The sequence below is a fragment of the Gnatocerus cornutus genome, chromosome 6 (assembly GCF_029298725.1).
Source record: "Gnatocerus cornutus isolate USDA-ARS CGAHR chromosome 6, icGnaCorn1.1, whole genome shotgun sequence".
NCBI lineage: Eukaryota > Metazoa > Arthropoda > Insecta > Coleoptera > Tenebrionidae > Gnatocerus > Gnatocerus cornutus.
Window position 1 is genome coordinate 5,555,971 of NC_142238.1, and position 15,167 is coordinate 5,571,137.

Consider the following 15,167-nt stretch of genomic DNA (forward strand, 5'->3'; position numbering starts at 1 on the left):
ATCTCAATTTCCCAGAAGCAACTAACTATAGATCGCAACCAACCGCGCACGAGGAAATCTATTCGTGATCGCCATGAGCGTCGGCGTCGCGGCGCTCCAAAGCGCAGGCTTATAACCGTCGACCACGCCACTTTCCTCAGTGAGTGACATGGTAGCATCAGCACTGTTTCGTATCCAAAAATATCCGCGTGGAGAGACATGTATAACGATGAACACCAACACAGCAGGCATAATATTTTTGGTAAGACTCCACCATTGAGTCATTTTTGTTAAAATTCCTGTAATGAAAGACCGCGGGGTTTGGGGTAAATGGGGATTTTTTCGCACGTTGGACATGATTCCTTGACCTATAATAGGCACCGCTTATCGAGGGTTCCCACGGGTATTGTATGGGTGGTTATTTTACTAAATATCTCATTAGTTTTTTGAATTAGAAGAGTTGGGGTGTAATTTTCTAATATTGTATGATAGCCGATATAAGGTTTCAATTAATTTCCTATCGACTAACGTGGTCGAAATTAATTGACGGACATCATGTGATAGTGTGTTCTTGTGGTAATTGAAGGTCTTTTACCTCTTATTATTGATCAAGATTCATCATAGGTGAAAAAAAACATTAAAATTACACGAGGGAAACCTCAGGATTACCACCAGACATTATTAGTTTTGGCGGGAGAATTTATTTTAACCATGTTAAACTCTTAACGCATTGACAAACATAGGTTTAAATTCATTCTACAAATTTGCAACAATAAGCGAACTGGACATGATGCAATAGTATAGAAATTAAAAATCATCGAGGTTGTCTACCCGACTGCTGCACCGGTTAAAATTATACGGAGAATTTAAATAGAATCGCAAATGCATGCTTTAAAATATTTTGCAGAATTGGCAGGATTCTTCTAAAAATTTGGACTTGGATTAGGGCGAAATTAATTGTGTTACACACCGCTTTTTTAATTTTCAACTTCAATAGCTATTTAGAAGTTCAAAGCACCTGTAAAGAATGATGCAACATCACAGGTTTATTCAGTCAACGTGGTAAAATGAAGAGGCGGTCAAACGTAACGAAACGAGGAAGAAAGATGAATGAATCAGTTTAAGCGCTTCTTTGTGCGACTTTATTTGCGAATTTTAAGAAACACAATCCATCAATCTTGTCAGAAAGAAATTCCACAAATTTTGTGGTTATTCTCCGGTTGGCAGTAGTTTACAACCTTTTTTTTATAAAGTTGTTTATATTTTCTGTTATTTTGTCTACAAGATGATTAAAGTCGTTTTTTTGGAATTTGCTTGAACTGAAATAAATTTGCATTGATTGAAATAATCCGACAATTGGTTTAAATAAATTTTAAAAACAGTTTTTTATTAGTGATCGGAGTAATAAAAACATTTGATTTTTTGCCGGTCAAAAAAACGCCATACATAAACTCGTATCAATAAAAAAGTTGTTTTGCACAAAATTTCAGTAAACAGAATCCAAAATAATTCAGTTTTCAACAACTTCAATACAGCTTTGTTTATTGTATTTTTAACACTTGCTTAAAATACGAGTGCAGATGTCAAATGGTTTCAACAAAATAAAAATTGGATAATTATATATCTTATATCAGTCATGCTGGAGAGGAAAACAAATTCATTGAAGTGGGATTAAAATTATTAAAACGACAGGCCGACTTATTTGACCATTAAAAATGTGTTTCGTAAGATCAATTTTAGTACAAAATATTGACACACGATGACCAGCTAATTAAAACTCAATTTTTTTAATAATTTTGATAAATCCGCGTACATCTATACGCACTTGAGTGAGCTTTATTTGATTTAGCTCTGTCAATAAAAGGAAGTATCAGGAAATACAAATATGCATCGTTAAACTCGTCAATTTGCCAAATTTTAATCGAACGAACCAATAAAACGAATGAACTGCTCTTCATAAAAAACTCATAACTATAATTACAAGTAACTGTATGAATGGACTCTATTATTATTTATGGGACTCGCGAATTTTAGTCAGATTAAAATACCAACATGTTGGGGGCTTTGGGAAATGTGCGGTTAAATTAGACAGGGTTTAATTTTAATTTTTATTAACCATATTAATGTTTTCGGATCGTTGGAGCAATTTCGACGGTGTGAAAAATTTTATTGGATTTTCTTGGTTCGAACGAGGAGACGGTCACGTATACTAGTTACATAATTAACCAGATGCAAAATTTTCTTGTTTATTTAGCTGATTAATGGCCACACCAAGACAATTGATTTTTTTTATTCAATAACGGCGTAATTTTAACATGACTTTTATTTGCCCTCAGTCACATTGAATTTGCTATAGTTTTAAAATAAAGAAGTAAAACGTTTATGTAGCGTGTAACAACAATTGGATATGACTTTGAATTTGTTACAAGTAGATTTTTTAATTGCGTTTGTAGAAGTAAAACAAACAACGTTCTTGCCGCTTTTGGCTACAATCCACCCCTATCTAGCTCGTGAAGGTCACATGAAGGGTGTGCGATCGTTCTAGGCGCCTTACAAGAATTTGGCATAAAACAAGGATCCGTGATTCTGAGGACAACGACATGGATTTAATGATAGAGTAATCCCCAAAATTGGGGAGATTACAGACGGAAAAATGTTGCGCAACATTGGATCCGTTTCCCGTTCAATTTGTTTTACCACCCCGATCGCAATAAAACTTCATTTTCGGGTCCTTGCGTAACAAAAGTAACGATTTCGAGTATTATTAGATCGATTTGTTTAATGAATCGCGCTATATTTTTAGGGAAAGTGTGACGGTAGTGGAATGATCGGCGTTTTCCTGCTGATATTCTTTTTATACGCAACAAAGTTCTAAAATTAATAAGACTTTGAACGTATGTAAATTTGGATTCGTTCATGCACTTTTGGCGGGAGACAACAGAGCTCTTTCATTGGCTCCACGCTGAAACTGAATCAAATCGATTCCTGCAAATTCAGGAGCTCCCACGCTCCTATGACGTAGCCGGTAATGTGCATGCAGCTACAATTTTTGCACGATAAGTGTGTTAATTAATTGGTCGAACACAACGCGATTTTGTCACATGGTAAATTATGATGCAACGGTTTTTGAACAGAAGAATAAACATTTTAATTTGTGTAAATAAGTAAAGTAAAGGTCGGGAGAAACGTGACCACTCCATTAGTCACACGAAAATTTAAATAAGCGAGTGGGATTTTTGATTTTCTGGTGTTCAATTAAAGTCATTTTTATTGTGGAAGTCGAATTCTGCCACTCAGATTTGCGTTTCGGTAGTTTAATAAGTTACTTTTACGTCGAACTAAATCTAAAGTTGGGCGTTGGAATCCACGAGGAATTTCATTTCGGATTTCAAATTTCTAGCACTAGAAAAACCTGAGAGGTTTATCCCATATAATTTCCAGAGATCTAAATAATATTAAGACTGCTTGTCACCTGGAGACGTCTCTTTGATAACTGAACGCGTTAATTGAATTAATTATTGACATGCAAAGATGTCATTATAACGTTTCTAAAAAGGTAACAATAACAGATTAAAAATACACCGCCATAAGACGTCGTTTTAGTCATTGTTTTTATTGTAACCAGTAAGACTTGAATGTTTAACAAGCAAATATTGTAACTATCCGAAATATAAACCGCAAATAATGTAGATTTGTCAGCGGCTATGTTGTGATTACTGATTATGATTAAACACACAAAAATATTTAAATGAAGTGTGTCTGTTGTTATAGTTTTATAATTTAACTGAACTTGTTCTTCACACCTTGATCAATATTTGCAATTACAATAAATGTAAGTTATCTATTTATTTCACCAACAGTGAAATAAAGAGGAACTTTTGTAAACAACCGTATTTGATTAGGAATTTCCATTTTAATTGGGTCAACGTTATTTGGAGCCATCCGACGTGCTTTTTTTTAAACAGATTTTCTGTAATATTTGAACAAATTTAGTACAGTAGCCTTTTGCTTGTACTTATAAATTTTACTGATTGTTGGCACACAAAGTGCATACAAATTTAAACCGTGTTTTCATAATCAGATGCAGGTGCATATCAACATGAAATTACGCCAAATTTATTTCCTAACATTACTGTTATTATCCAGTTAATGTTTGTAGACATAAATGTCTCATTTTGCGTTGAATTTGGGTACAACACCGTGAATATGTTTGTCACTTCATTTATTTTTTGTCAAATCTCGTCGTTCAAAATGAAAATGACCTCAGCGTAAAAAGCATTAAAGGTTCACGGTGTCGCTATTGATCGAACTTGTATTTTTAGATTTTTATTTATACGTTTTTAGTGTATATTTATCGCGTATTTATATTCGAAGACGACCACATTTGGATGGGAATTTTTAATTAAACGTTGAGACGAAAATCTTACATCAGATGTTCGCTCAATCTGACAGGTGTTCATCTTCAAACCAATGCGTTTTTCTTGAACGTTCATCCATTCAAATTAATCCACCCGGTGGTAACATTAAAGTCGGATTATCTGCTTTTGCAGAAACTGAGGTGGTTACAGGTGCGAACCTATTTTCTAACTCTCACTGTAAAATGATGCATGTTTGCTGAAAGCCGATAGTGACCTAATTGTTTATAATATTTTATAAACATCGAAGATAAAAAAATAATGAATACAAAGTTCGATTTCATGAATGTTACGGTTAATTTGAAATTTATGAAACAAAGCACAAAAGATAATAAAGTTTTTATTCAGAAGGTAGCCTTGAGTGATAAAATTTACGATTTTCTGGTTGCAATCCGATTTTGTCCACTTTGTTTGATTGGTTGCATATCGCAGATAAAACTTTCGCTTAGTCTTCGAAGTCGTTTTGACTTTAATTAATTAGCATGCAGATTTTACTTAGTAGATACGTTTAAGAAATTATCATAATCCCTTTTATTGACGATTGTAATAATAAATTAATAGTAATATTACTTCATTTTTGAGGTCATTGCCTTAGTATTGAACTCACTCGTCAATGTGCAGTTCACCAAACGCTCTAGTGCGGTTATGGCTTTGACTTTTTAAATCGTTTACAGCCACCTTACCGCAAACCCCTATAAACATAATAACGCTCAAGTGGTTGGGTCTCATCTGCCTTGAAATGAACCGTAATAAATATTTTTACCCAGCTGGTCAGTTTTACAAATCGAAACAATGAAATTCCTCAAAGTAGCTAGCGTTTATCATTCTGATAGAGCAGTTATTTGAAACTTTAGGTACAATTACAATTATTTTTAATCATATGAATACAGGAATTTTTTTTTAAAAATGATTCTTTTTCATGATAATTCATTATCAACATTAATTTATATAAAGCGATGAATGATTATAAATTATCATTAATTTTTGAAACTATCTGATTTTAGACGTCTATTTATTGAGTGCTATACTTAATAGAGCTGACCGATAACAATAATCAAGACACAACATTCAAAACACGTCTAGGAATTCTGGATTACCGGAAGTTTCAATGTTTTTTCGGCATATTTGATCTTTGACCCTCATAAACTGCAAAGAAAGGGCTAATGAGGGGGATGAGATTTTCTTTGACAGTGGATAAAAATGGATGATATAATCTGATTATCTCACATGTATAAACTTACCAAGACGCCAAGTTTTTGGGACTTTCCAGTTTCTTTTATTATGTCGGTTTAAAATTAAAGTAAAAGGGCAAATGTGGGGGTGAGAATTTACTTTAGTGCTTACACTTTTGAAAAGAATGAGTTTCTAGTAAAATTCAGCTTCGTCAACGTGTGTCTTTTCTTTTTTCTGTATTTTTTTTGGTTCCTGAGTTTCGAATTCGAATTTCAAACAGTCTTTCTCTAGACTAAGAATAGCAGATCCTTATTTTCATAAAGGTATGTTTTATATATAATTAGAACTACATTTATTATAATTAAAGAATCATTATGTGGAGACATTGGAATCACAACGAATTTGATCTTCAAGAAAATAGCGACAACATGGAATTTATCGAAATCGATGAGGTGGTTCAACCACAGGATGAGAACTTTAATGGAGATGTTGAAGTAATTGGCCTTGAAGATGTTGAACCCGAAGTAGATATCGGGGCTACACCTCGTATGTCTCGTATGCATTTACCACCGGAAGCTAAAGAAATAGTTTTAAATGTATACGGATATCTTAAAAATAAATGAAACAGAATAATTGGCTAATTGGCTATCTTGTTATAGTTTACGTGAGATAATAAGATTATTCCACAAGTTTACTGTGACAATCAATCGAGTTATAAGATAATTATTATAATTTTATTTGTAAGTTTCATATAATTGCACTTCAAGTCGTATTTTGAGGAATTTCAAGACTGGCCAGCTGGGTAAAAATATTTATTACGGTTCATTTCAAGGCAGATAAGACAAAACCACTTGAAAGTTATTATGTTTATGGGGGTTTGCGGTAAAGTGGCTGTAAACGATTTAAAATGTCAAAGCCATAACCGCACTAGAGCGTTTGATGAACTGTATAACTAAAGTTTTTGTATAATTCCTAATAGTTTGGTCGATTCACTCATATTATTTTTACCACACTGATGAAGGTAAAGCATGAAATAAACAAGCAAAGATAAACAGATTTAATTAAATGTGTTTTTGTTTGTGGCTGCCCAAAAAAGATAGAATAAACTTTTCTCAAGTCGAAATTCCAAGATTTACGTACAATTTTCGCTTGATTAAGTGTATTAAATAATTTCAAGATGTAAACAGTCTTGAATTGCGCTTGCCAAAGAATATTTCATTTCGTAGCATGTCAAGGTTTCAAATAAAACAACAGACCTGAGTAAATCTATTTATTTCACAAAATGTTTACACTAGATTTTAATCCTGTAATTCTATCTTTTTGTTCTATATTTTGTAATACTATGCTGCTTTTGTGTCCGTCAAATTTAACTGAAAAAGTGTATTAATTGAAATAAAAATGTTGGTGCCAAACATTTTTTTCTTAGAAAACAATCATAAATATCCAGACGTTTTCACAAACCACTGTCCTTATGATAAAATTTATAACGGTATTATAAAATCTCTAATTCCGTTCAAGAAAAATTCGGTGATTTATACAAATTCTGTTTTTTTTATTGACCTTCAACTCGAATTTTTGGCAGCGCGCACCCTTGCAATATACATTTTTAGTGTCGGAACGTTTATTTTTCCTGCTTGTGTTATTATCGCACCTATTTAAGGTTTCAACAAGACATTAATATCGACTCTTACTTTTTCTAAATTTAGAATCGCGAATATCAAATGTCTTGCACTCTTCCTCAATTTAAAAGAATATTTGTTTTGGAACGGAGCATATGTCAAATAAATGCCAATCGTCAAGTCTTTTTGACTACGTGAATTTGGTCAAAGCCAAGAAAAATTTACCACGAAATCACACCGCAGGAAGGTCGCATTGTTTTATTTTTAATACTATTCACGTGGTCATTTATTTCTGTTGCTATTTTAATTCAGGCGCCGGCTGGTACAAATATGCAAAAACAAGCATTGGAAATGTTACGCGTTGGAAGTAATTTCGACACTGCCTAAATCATGAATTGGTGCCTGTTTGGTTAATTGGCACCAGTGGCAGACTCCACGCATGATAATTCCTTTAGTTACTCACCATTTGTACACTCCAATTCATGACAAAAATACCGATAGAGCGAGTTCTATAAAAAACCATCAACAAAATTTAAATTGGCAAAGTGGTTGGCATGTTTCCCTCGGACTCAGGACGACCGTCAGTTAGTGCAAAGTGATTGAGCTGGTGAGTTGGATAGATAATGTTAGATACCATCAAAGAAATCCTGGACTGCGGGTTTATAAAGGCTTTTCAACAGTCTTCGACGCAAGCACAAGGTACTTTTCCATTCCTAATTTTCATGGAAGGTGTTCAACAGATCTAACTATTATATAACGACGAAGTAAATTGAAGTGTCACCTCTTAGACCCAGACGTTGAATTAGAATTAATTTGTTTGATTCTGGATCGCTGAAAAACTATTCCTGGCTTTTTGAACCTTGCCAAGAAAACTAAATATTTTTGGCTGATTTATTTTGTTGCTTTTTCAAGTTCAAATTAATTGTACCACCCACTATTTTGTCTCTAACGTCATCTCATGGTTTTGCCAAAAAACTACACACTAAATAAAGTAGAACGTGGACTAACTCGAGAGTACTAAACTGGAACAGGTGTTTCGTGTCCTAAATTAGAACAAATCGTTGACATCAATACTGTATAAAATCGCACGTTTGGTCTATCTTCACTCAATTTAAAATAAATCTCAATCAACTGCCGCTGTCATCAATTTGATAGTAAATATTGAATTGCTACTCAATAAATTTCAACCTTGAGTCGCCACAATAAATCATTCAAAAGTCTTCGAGAAGATTCTTTTTTCTTTTGACTTAAAACATTGTCTTGACGTCATAGTTTAATAACTGGCATTTTACAACCGTTTATTTGATATCAGTCAATGAAACAGAGAGTGGATAATTAATAAACACCGAAAACAATTTGGTAGTTGAGGCGTAGTAAAGCACCGGACGAAGACAGATCGATAAGCCCATTCACCGAGGTCTGTGAAAATGCAGAAATGCACGCGGAATATTTGCTTTTAATGTCAGCAAACAAGTGGAAAATCGATATTGAATCGAAGGAGAATTGGTAGGTTTAGCAGATGTGGGTGTACTTGAAATATCGGAAAATGCAAGGCGTTATTTTGCACAATATTTGCATGTTTATGAGTGATATTAAAATGTCGTAAAGCATTGAAATAAAAATATTTTTTTGGAATTAGTCAGTTTCTATGGGTAATAAATGTCGGATTACGGTTTTCATTGCTCGTGGTCAATTGCCAAAAGTTTGATACTAACTCTAGGAATAAGTTCATGGTAGTAAAATAAATTAGCTATTTAGGTGTGTAGAGAAATTGCTGGTCCACACATAATAATGTTTCGTTTTTTGGTTTTGGACAGAGGTACTTAAAAATTTTAATGTTGAACTCCATTTTCATTTCTACAAAAAATTTAGGGGAACAAAAAACTTGCTTGTATTGCTCTCATCAAAATTTAGCAAGAACATGTCAGTAGGTCATTTCTTGTCAACACAAGAAACTCCTGCCAAAAGCAATTATCCTATTTAACAACATGACGTGCACTTCAAGACTGTTTTAATGTACGGAGACAAGATCTGTGGACTAAAAATTTTCAAACTTTAATTCTAATGGTGCCACAAGGAAACAATTCCAACTTGTTATCATGACGTCCGAATATTAAATTAAAATTTCAAATTAGTGCTTTGAATTCACCAGCACATGCCAATATTGATTTTAATCTCTTTAAGCCCGCTTGACATTCAGCCCCAAACAGAGATAATTTTAGTAAATTTACTTTTGGTGTTGTAAAAACGCCGAGCGCCAAATTCAAATATTTCATGTTGGGGCCAAAATTATAAGTAATCTCGAGCTGTTTGTCATTTTTCATATGAGCATGCAAAAGGAAAAACGAACTTTAGCCACCGATGGAATTTCTCATTTCAGCGTCGCAGCGCGTTTTGTCTAACATTGATAAATATAAAAAATTACTTTTTGAGCGTTTAATTTTATACCATTTCAATCAATATTTAATATACGAACTTGGAAATGCTTGAATAAATACTGTCACAAAGTTGTGAACAAAGTTAGACAACGACCGCGAAAATTTGAGGTTCAAGTTTCTCAACCTTTGGCATACATTTTTTAGATGAAGATTTCCACGCAAAGCACATTGAAAGTGCTTGAATGGAAGTGTTTGTAAACGATTCAATAAAAGACTAACAACAGAGAAATAAAAGTTGTAAAATTTAACGATATGTAATACAATCATTCCAACAGTGTTTCTGAAATGTGAAACACGGTTAGCTTTAATCGTAGTAAAAAAAATAAGCAGCAATAAGAAAATATGAAAAAAAATACAAATAAAATGCTTCTCTGCTAACACCCCAATTTGTATTCTCTCAACGGTGGATTTCGCTCTCATTTCCCATCACTTTTCGCAAACCCCAGCAATAAATTAATTATTAAGCACTTAGGTAATTTCGCTACGTTAAAAATTGATAATGCAAACGACGTCTCTCGTTTATCAATAAGTTCTGATAAATTAATTGTTTTGTAAATGATCAAATCAAAACGTGATTTATAGTTATCTTCCAAATATTTTTATCTAAACCTAATTAAATAAATTCAGCTCCGATGCCTTTTTGAAGGTAGTGAATCAATCTCAACCGCACCTAGTTCTTCAGTTCACGATGGACTTTCTTGTTACAGGAAACAATAATGCGCCCCCAAAAGATGGTGTTCAATGGCGTGGCAGCAGGACAAGCAACGGCCAATGTAACGGAACAGGCTGCGGCCTCAAGTTCAACGGGTTCGGGAGCGACGCCGAAAACGGCGGCGGCTTCAATGGTTCGGAAGAGTCAGCCGCAGGAGGGCCGGACCAGCTGGAGGGGCCGGGCTCAATTGAGAATGACACTATTCACCTCAAGAGACGGGTGGGACTCGTCAGTGGGGTGGCTTTAATTGTCGGGACCATGATAGGTAAGTCCACGGGCTAATTGGGCTAATTTCATGAGAAATTCCATTTTGGCGAATTAATTTTGGATTTTTCTTTTCTTTGAGTACATTTACGGTTTATAGATGACAGTTTCCATGTTTAACCCTTTCTTTTCCTTCTGATAAAAGAGTAAAAAAATATTTTTTAGTGTCTTTTGAACTATCAGTTTTTAATTCATTTTTTTCAATATTTATAAAATTGCTTAAAGTTTGGAAAAAAATTTAATCTTGTGGTATTTTTTTGGAACAAACAAATCCATGTCTTTAAAACATAAAAAAATCTAATTTCAGTTTTATATATTGTCTGCAAAACTACCCAAAAAACGTGATATTGATAACATTAATTTAATTGTTATGATTGTTACGACCCTCGACACAGGCTTTGAAATAAATTTTAAAAAATGTGAAGTGCAGATAATGACTGGAAAAATGGTGAATTAGATTATCTACTGTTTTAAAGAATAAAATTACAACTTAAATAACAATTATCTGGTAGTTTTATCGCCGGTTTTAACCATTTTTAAATCTAAACAAGAACACTTCAAAAATTCCGATATTTTTATTCCTGTGATAATACTAAGCCACGATAGACACACGATATCATATGTTTTTTTTTTATCTTTTATCTTGTATTATAGCGTAAATAAATGAAAAGAAAATCCACAAGGTGAAACCTTTTTAAAAAATGCTGCGCTCATTTCAATGCAAATTGCAGGACTAATAATTTTTTGTTGGCTTAGGTTCCGGAATTTTCGTTTCCCCGTCGGGTCTGTTGGAAAGAACCGGATCAATCGGGATGAGCTTTGTGATATGGATGTCGTGTGGGTTGCTATCACTGCTAGGTAAGGACACGAGAAATTTTGTGTTAACGTGACTTGTAGCATTTATGTAAAAAGGTTGGGACACTTAAGTTATCTAATAATCTAATAATAAATTCATTTACTGTACTAATTGAAAATGATTTGAAGATAATATTGGAAAGGAATTTATTTAGGGATCGCGATACGATGCATTTGTTGAGATTTACACGAATGACGGCGCTTTGACGTCAATTTAGCACATGATACTTCCATTTATTTTTAACACCGAGATTTAAAATACTGCATTTATATCAGTTTAAAAGCACTCTTGAATTCTTGAGGACGTTTGCTTACGACAAGGTCAATTGTACACACAAAATAAATAAAAAATATTTATTTATAAAAAATATTTATTTATTTTAGCTTTAAAGTGGTCTTTATATTTTATCAAGTTATTTAGTTCTATAAAAATGACACACACAAAATTTGAATTTCAAATGTTCCACACCTCATATTTTATGTTGCCACTAAAAAAATAACGTTAATGTTAAATCGCCTCTATTTTACTACTGAGCAAAAAATTTTGGACGTCGATTTTCTGTCGCCCCTTAAAATCCCACCTAAATTAAGCTTTACTGCCATTCTGATAGACATTTACGTTTGAGCTTTATGTTTAGAGGTTGTAGATGTTCCGAACATTGGTGCCCAAATTTTTTTGCTCTCATTCGTACCCTAATGTGCAAAATTTCGAGATTTAAGTTGTGTTTATTTTCGTCTTCACGCACATTTTAATAAGAAAATAATTTAATACTAAAGTGGTTTATATGAGGCAGATTCGCAAATAACTGTACGAATCCGATAAAACTTGACGTAGGTTCAGATCCCGATCGGTATTTCACTCGCATGATCACGTTTGTACACTTGAGCCACAAATAACAATTTGTTATATCATGGAACGACTACACATATTCTAGTTTTGCTGACTATGAATTTTAAAATTTTATATTTCAACCCCACATCGTGCAAATTTCTACAACATTGAACAAAAAATCCAAACACGCCTTGCAGCGATTTTCTCTCAACATCGTATTGACATGCTGTTTCTAGTTGATAAAAGCTTTCAGGCTAAAGATGTAAGAAGAAAAAGTGAGTTAATGTATATTAAACTGCAAGTTCTAACATTATACAGAAATGGTGGATGCGCCGGGAGAATACAATTTCCTTTGGTTGAATTATTATACTTATTTCTTGTTATTTTTCCAGGCGCGCTTGCCTACGCCGAGCTGGGCACCATGAACACGTCATCTGGGGCGGAATATGCCTACTTTATGGACGCATTTGGCGCACCACCTGCATTCTTATTCTCTTGGGCTAGCACTCTGGTTTTGAAACCGTCGCAGATGGCAATCATTTGTCTAAGTTTCGGTAAATACGCCGTTGAAGCTTTCGTCACGGAATGTGAACCTCCTGAAATCGTCGTCAAAATGGTTGCTCTCTTGGCTGTTGGTAATAACTCCAATACTCTTTAAATTCCGTATTTCATATTTTGTTTCAGTCGTGATTTTGTACGTGAACTGCTACAGTGTCAACCTGGCGACGAGTGTTCAAAACGTCTTCACCGCCGCCAAACTGGTCGCTGTACTTATTGTGATAGCAGGAGGGACTTACAAGATTTTTGAAGGTAGATTGATAGAGAAATGTACCCGAAACAATGTTTTTATTTTAGTTGTTAAGACAAGATTTTTCCGGAATTTTGAATTTTCAAAATTCTGGATCAAATTACACAGCGAACTACACTTTTAGAATTTTAAGGAGATATTGGCTAAGATTGAATTTTTTTCTCGAAGGTAGTACTCAGCACCTACGCGAGCCTTTCAGGGGCACTCAATCTTCCATTGGGAACATTGCAACGGCCTTTTATACGGGCCTATGGGCGTACGATGGCTGGAACAATCTCAATTACGTAACGGAAGAAATAAAGAATCCTTCACGGTAATTACCAAACAGTAATAAAATCGTGTCGATATTACGTATTGGTATTTTAGCAACTTACCTCGAAGCATTATGATTGGAATCCCATTGGTAACAATCTGTTACGCTCTGATCAACGTCTCGTACTTGACAGTGATGTCACCCATGGAGATGATCACAAGTGAAGCTGTTGCTGTGACTTTTGGTAACCGTGTCCTGGGAGTTATGGCCTGGTTGATGCCACTTTCGGTCACGATCTCCACTTTTGGTGCTGCTAATGGAACTCTTTTCGCCGCTGGACGGTTATGCTTTGCCGCAAGTCGTGAAGGACATCTTGTGGATATTCTCTCGTACGTCCACATCCGCAGATATACTCCATCGCCTGGACTAATTTTCCACGTAAGATAAACCAAAGGAATATAAACCTTAATAACGCTTCTGGTTATAGTCGGTAATAGCCGCAGCTATGGTGCTGTATGGTACGATTGGGTCACTGATTGACTTCTTTAGTTTCACGGCATGGATATTTTATGGAGGTGCTATGTTGGCTCTGATTGTGATGCGATACACTAAGCCAAATTATCCGAGGCCCTACAAGGTACAGTTTTGCACAATTAAGTAATGTTTAACTGTTTTTTTTTGTTGTAGGTGCCAATTATCATTCCTTACTTGGTCTTAGCGATCTCTATCTACCTGGTAATAGGTCCCATAATAGACAAACCTACCATTGAGTACCTGTATGCAGCCCTGTTCATTTTGGGAGGGATGATCTTTTATGTCCCCTTCGTACATTACAAAATGCGAATTCCCTTCATGGGTAAATTTCCTCTTCAAACTCTTCGATTAAATACTTTGCTGTTTTTTTTTTCAGATGAAATGACTGTCTTCTTGCAAATGATATTTGAAGTAGCACCAACATCAACAATGTTGGAGTGAACTAGAAGAAGCTCAAATCAAATTTATATATTTGTAGCTTGTAGTAGATCATGGTTACAGGTAAATTAGGTTTCATCTATACAACATATTTTTGTTAACGCGCTTAAATATAAAGTGTAGATGGAACTAGTTTGTTAAATGTAAATAATTGCACGGATCATTCCTAGCCATCGGATATTTCATGGGGTGCAACGTGGATATCCATTCTTTAAGACGTTCAAATAAAATTAGTGTGAAGCAATAAACCAACTAACAGTAGAAAACTAAATGTTAAACTTTCAGAATAGCGAATTAATGGTAAAGGGGTGTTGTTTGACACTTTTATTTCGCTAATTTTATTTGAATTTGCAAGCTCTGCATTTTGTATGAAGTATACATTTATAAAAAGAAAAAGTCTGACTTTTTTATAAAATTATTTTTGTACAGTAACAGTTCCTGTAACCATGATAATTTAGAACGTTAAAATTATAAATTGACATGTTTAAGGTAAAAATATGGTCCTATCATTCCTTACCTAAACATGGTTAATGTATTTTAGACTATACTTTTGTTTAAAGAAATTTTATTTAATTTCTTTTTATTATTAAAGAGCCAAAACTTAAGAGAGTGTTATTACAAAACAATTTTTTGATATTACATGTACTTGGAGTACTACGAAATTTTTAATAGTTTTTTTATACGTTTAGTAACATATCTACAAATACTCTCATAGAATTTAAAAACATCGAGTTATAAAGCAAAAGTGTTGTTTTTATTATTTGATAAAAAGTTTTGTATACAATTTAGAATTACATTGTTGCCAAATGTAAAGCATATAATGTTGTGCAATATAAAATAAATATAT

At 33.9% G+C, this 15,167-nt stretch overlaps 1 protein-coding gene across 2 annotated transcripts; it reads left to right on the forward strand.

Moving 5' to 3' along the window:
• The first annotated feature begins 131 nt into the window (after positions 1 to 131).
• sbm (L-type amino acid transporter sobremesa) lies at positions 132 to 15,103 on the forward strand. Of its 2 annotated transcripts, none has more exons than XM_088039501.1 (10): positions 132 to 241; positions 10,332 to 10,601; positions 11,357 to 11,458; positions 12,680 to 12,922; positions 12,972 to 13,097; positions 13,264 to 13,408; positions 13,462 to 13,786; positions 13,836 to 13,985; positions 14,036 to 14,204; positions 14,259 to 15,102. In XM_088039501.1, exons 1-10 carry the CDS (start codon positions 199 to 201, stop codon positions 14,321 to 14,323), a joined length of 1,638 nt encoding a protein of 545 aa, XP_087895627.1. In that variant the 5' UTR covers positions 132 to 198; the 3' UTR covers positions 14,324 to 15,102. The 2 variants fall into 2 exon arrangements, with proteins under 2 accessions (XP_087895627.1, XP_087895626.1); XM_088039500.1 differs by lacking the exon at positions 132 to 241 and adding an exon at positions 7,761 to 7,885 and having other exon boundaries at positions 14,259 to 15,103.
• The last annotated feature ends 64 nt before the right edge of the window (positions 15,104 to 15,167 follow it).